Raw genomic sequence first — 3767 nt, 5'->3', positions numbered from 1 at the left:
GTCCACCTCGTTCTAAGGTGTGTTTTCGGGACGCTATTGCAGTACTTACTGCATGAAAAGGTATGTGTGAAAAACATTTGGTGTGAAAAGCATGGGTGTCAAATACAATGCACATGTTAAATAATCCACGTATTTCCCACTGAACATCTGAAGCCTTTCATTCGCCAGGTCTTCCTGCTACCGCCTCTCCCACATGTCCTTAGACGGCGCACCGCCTCTCTCCGCGTGTCCTTAGACGGCGTACCGCCTCTCCCCGCGTGTCCTTAGACGGCGTACCGCCTCTCTCTGCATGTTCCTTAGACGGCGTACCGCCTCTCCCCACGTGTCCTTAGACGGCGCACCGCCTCTCCCACATGTCCTTAGACGGTGCACCGCCTCTCTCCGCGTGTCCTTAGACGGCGTACCGCCTCTCGCCCTCGTGCTTCGCTCGGTGGTACTTGACGTAGTCGTTGTGCAGCTCCTTGAAGACGTCCCGCACTCCCGGCGGCAGCGAGGCGCGCAGGAACTGCACGTCGGGCTCGATGCAGAGGTCCAGGATGAGGTAGATGCCCTCCTGCAGGTGGCCCTTCACGGCCGGGTACAAGGTGACCTGGGAAAGGACACACCCCGTGAGCGCGCGGGCGGGCGGGGCCGGGCCGCAAAGGCAGGCCCGGCGAGGAATTCCCACGTCTGCACCCAACTTGAGAAAGACGCTCCTTTTAAAACACCGTTTTGCACACAGCTGACATAGCTGCACACGCCCATCTTGAAAGTTTATCGTTTGGGGAAACAGAAGCCAACTCAAGTGCACAAAAGCCTGGAATGAAGCGTCACAGGGGGTACCTTCAACTAAATAAACACACGAGGCCTATGTGTTTACAGGGGCAGTGACATTTGGACTCTGGCCCTAGCTGGTGCAGCTCAGTGGCTAGAGCATCGGCCTGGGGACTGCAGGGTCTCGGGTTCAATTCCAGTCAAGGGCACATGCCCCCGGGGTTGCGGGCTCGATCCCCACTAGGGGCCGTGCAGGAGGCAGCCGATCCATGATTCTCTCTCATCATTGAAGTTTCTCTCTCTCTCTCTCTCTCTCCCCCTCTCTGAAATCAATAAAAGGCGGGGAGCCGGCTTACCTTCTGCACCTCCGACACGTACTGGGCCACCATGAAGGGGGAGAACACGGTGAAGTCCTCGGCCCGGGCGGCGATGTGGCTGTACATCCTCTCCACCAGGCGGGCGCACGCCAGCACCCCCGCCAGGTCCTCCGCGCCGCCTGCACGGCAAAGCGTGTCCGAACCCGCCAGCCCCCCCCTTCCGCGTGTGCGCCCCCCCCTCCTCATCTCACAGGGTCCCTGCCACCCCGCGTTCCTCACAGCGCCCCCCCTCCACTCTCTAATCAGCTCATTCTGCAGACAGGACTGGGGGGGGGGCGGGGGGGGGGGGGGACACGTATGTCCAAACATTTCGCTACGTAACGAAGGGAAGGACAGTTAGAATACTCAGGAGCCCGTGGCTGTTTCCTGAGGCTGCCGAGAATAATCAGGACTTTCAGGCTGAAGTCAGGAATGGCTGTTGTATTTTAAAAGGAGACGGATCTCTACCAGGAAGGCTTAAAACGGGGAAAAGGGGAAATTCTTTTAAAGTGCTGCTTGACATGTGATTTTTAAAGATAAGAGGGGCTCAGTCGTGTCATTGCCTCCTTACAAAGTTTCAGAAATTGTGCAGGGTTTTTCTCTTACAGGCAGATACAGGCAACCCCATTACTAGTGTCTTCCAGCTTGCTTTTTCTTTTTTAAAGAACAGTTTGGCCCTGACCGGTTTGGCTCAGTGGATGGAGCATTGGCCTGCGGACTCAAGGGTCCCAGGTTCGATTCCGGTCAAGGGCATGTACCTTGGTTGCGGGCACATACCCAGTAGGGAGTGTGCAGGAGGCAGCTGATCGATGTTTCTCTCTCATTGATGTTTCTAACTCTCTATCCCTCTCCCTTCCTCTCTGTAAAAAAATCAATAAAATATATTAAAAAAAAAAAAAGGTTTGTTGATTTTTAGAGAGAGGGGAAGCCCTGGGGTAGCTGAAGTACCTTTATCCTTCTGCCGGCCTTCGTGCATCACCGAAAACACCAACCGGTGGAAGCAGTTCAGGAAGGAGGGGACGGCTTTCAGCATCACCTGGAATGAACACGGGCCAAAGAAAGACAGGAGCGTCATCGCCGATTTCCACTTCTCTCTCAGAAAGGGGCTCATCGTTGCCCTGTGAACCGGGAGGTCACGGTTCGATTCCCGGTCGGGGCACAGGCCCGGGTTGCGGGCTCCATCCCCAGCGTGGGGCGTGCGGGAGGCAGCCGATCCGTGATTCTCTCTCATCACTGAGGCTTCTATCTCTTTCTCTCTCCCTTCCTCTCTGAAATCAATAAAAACACATTAAAAAAAAGGGGGGGGGGGCAAGGCTGCTGGCCCCGGCCCCTCACCTTGGGGTGACACTGGAGGACGGTGAAGAGCACGCTGTGCACCCGCGGGAAGACGCGCCCGAACTCCGGCGGCTTCAGGTGGTCCAGCGGCACGGCCAGCAGGATGCTGAAGGCCAGGCTGACGTGGTGCGGGTTGCGGATGGCCTCCTCCCCCCGGCGCAGCAGCAAGGCCAGGACGTCCAGGATGGGCTCGACCACCGCCAAGGCCGCGGGCTGCTCCTGACACGCCTCTCGGTTTTGCAGCTACGGGACGAGAAGGAACAGAGCGGCGGTTCTCAGCCTGTGGGTCGAGACCCCTTCGGGGGTCGAACGACCCTTTCACAGGGGTCGCCGAAGACCATCGGAAAACACACATATAATTACATATTGTTTTTGGGATTCATCACGATGCTTTCATGATGTTCAATGTGTAACCATGAAAATCCATCCTGCCTATCAGATATTTCCATGACGATTCATAACAGTAGCAACATGACAGTGATGAAGTAGCCACGAAAATAATTTTATGGTTGGGGGTCACCACAACATGAGGAACTGTATTAAAGGGTGGCGGCATTAGGAAGGTTGAGAACCACTGGAATAGAGGGAAGAAAAGGAAGGTGATTCTAGAAGGAGCAACAACAAAGCCTGAAGCAGGCAGAGGTAAGAACGGAGGTGGCGTAAGTCAGGGTGTCCCAACTGCCAACGGTGTCGATGGGGTCAGTGGGCAGGTGGAAGTGACGAGGACGCTCCGCCCTTGGTCTGGGCGGGAAGAGGGGTGACGGGGGGGTGCAGGGGGGCCCACACGCACCGTCAGAGCCGTGACGATCTGGGGGCTCGTCCGCCAGAACAGACTCGCCTGCTCCTCGCTGACCGGGCAGCTCAGCAGCAACTTGATCAACGTAACAGCTGACAAAATGGCCTGCAGAGGAAGAGGAGGAACGTAGCAGAGACCGCCCACTCCGAGAGGCCCACCCTGGGACCAAGCGGCCCCCGGCGCCCAATCCATGGGCCGGGCCTGGGCGGGACCTGGCCGGGAGAAGTCCCGGGGGCGATGCGCTTCCCGTCACCAAAGGAGGATTGAATGGATAAGGCGAGCGGAACTGGGGCTCAGCGGAGGTCGTGTCAACAGCGCCTCCCTAAACCGACACGTGTAAGTGTCAGGATGGGGACCTGCACGGCCACACACGGGCACAGCCATCTACACGCAGAGGCCCTCTCAAAGCCAGGGCCTGCCCGGCCGGCGTGGCTCAGTGGTTGAGTAACAACCTATGAACCAGGAGGTCACGGTTCCATTCCCGGTCAGGGCACAGGCCCGGGTTGCGGGCTCCATCCCTAGTAGGG

At 57.5% G+C, this 3767-nt stretch overlaps 1 protein-coding gene across 1 annotated transcript in view; it reads right to left on the bottom strand.

Annotated features, from left to right (window-relative positions):
- Positions 1 to 286: 286 nt before the first annotated feature.
- Positions 287 to 3767, bottom strand: part of URB2 (URB2 ribosome biogenesis 2 homolog (S. cerevisiae)) — a 12799-nt gene continuing 9318 nt past the window's right edge. Inside the window, exons 6-10 of the mRNA XM_023749047.1 lie at positions 3235 to 3345; positions 2445 to 2687; positions 2058 to 2145; positions 1110 to 1249; positions 287 to 589 (exon numbers count right to left, since the gene is read on the bottom strand). Coding sequence (XP_023604815.1) covers positions 392 to 589; positions 1110 to 1249; positions 2058 to 2145; positions 2445 to 2687; positions 3235 to 3345 — 780 coding nt within the window. The 3' untranslated portion in view covers positions 287 to 391. The remainder of the gene's footprint in view (positions 590 to 1109; positions 1250 to 2057; positions 2146 to 2444; positions 2688 to 3234; positions 3346 to 3767) is intronic.

This window comes from Myotis lucifugus, unplaced genomic scaffold, assembly GCF_000147115.1.
Source record: "Myotis lucifugus unplaced genomic scaffold, Myoluc2.0 scaffold_2567, whole genome shotgun sequence".
Classification (NCBI taxonomy): domain Eukaryota; kingdom Metazoa; phylum Chordata; class Mammalia; order Chiroptera; family Vespertilionidae; genus Myotis; species Myotis lucifugus.
This window is presented reverse-complemented; position numbering and strand designations above follow the sequence as displayed.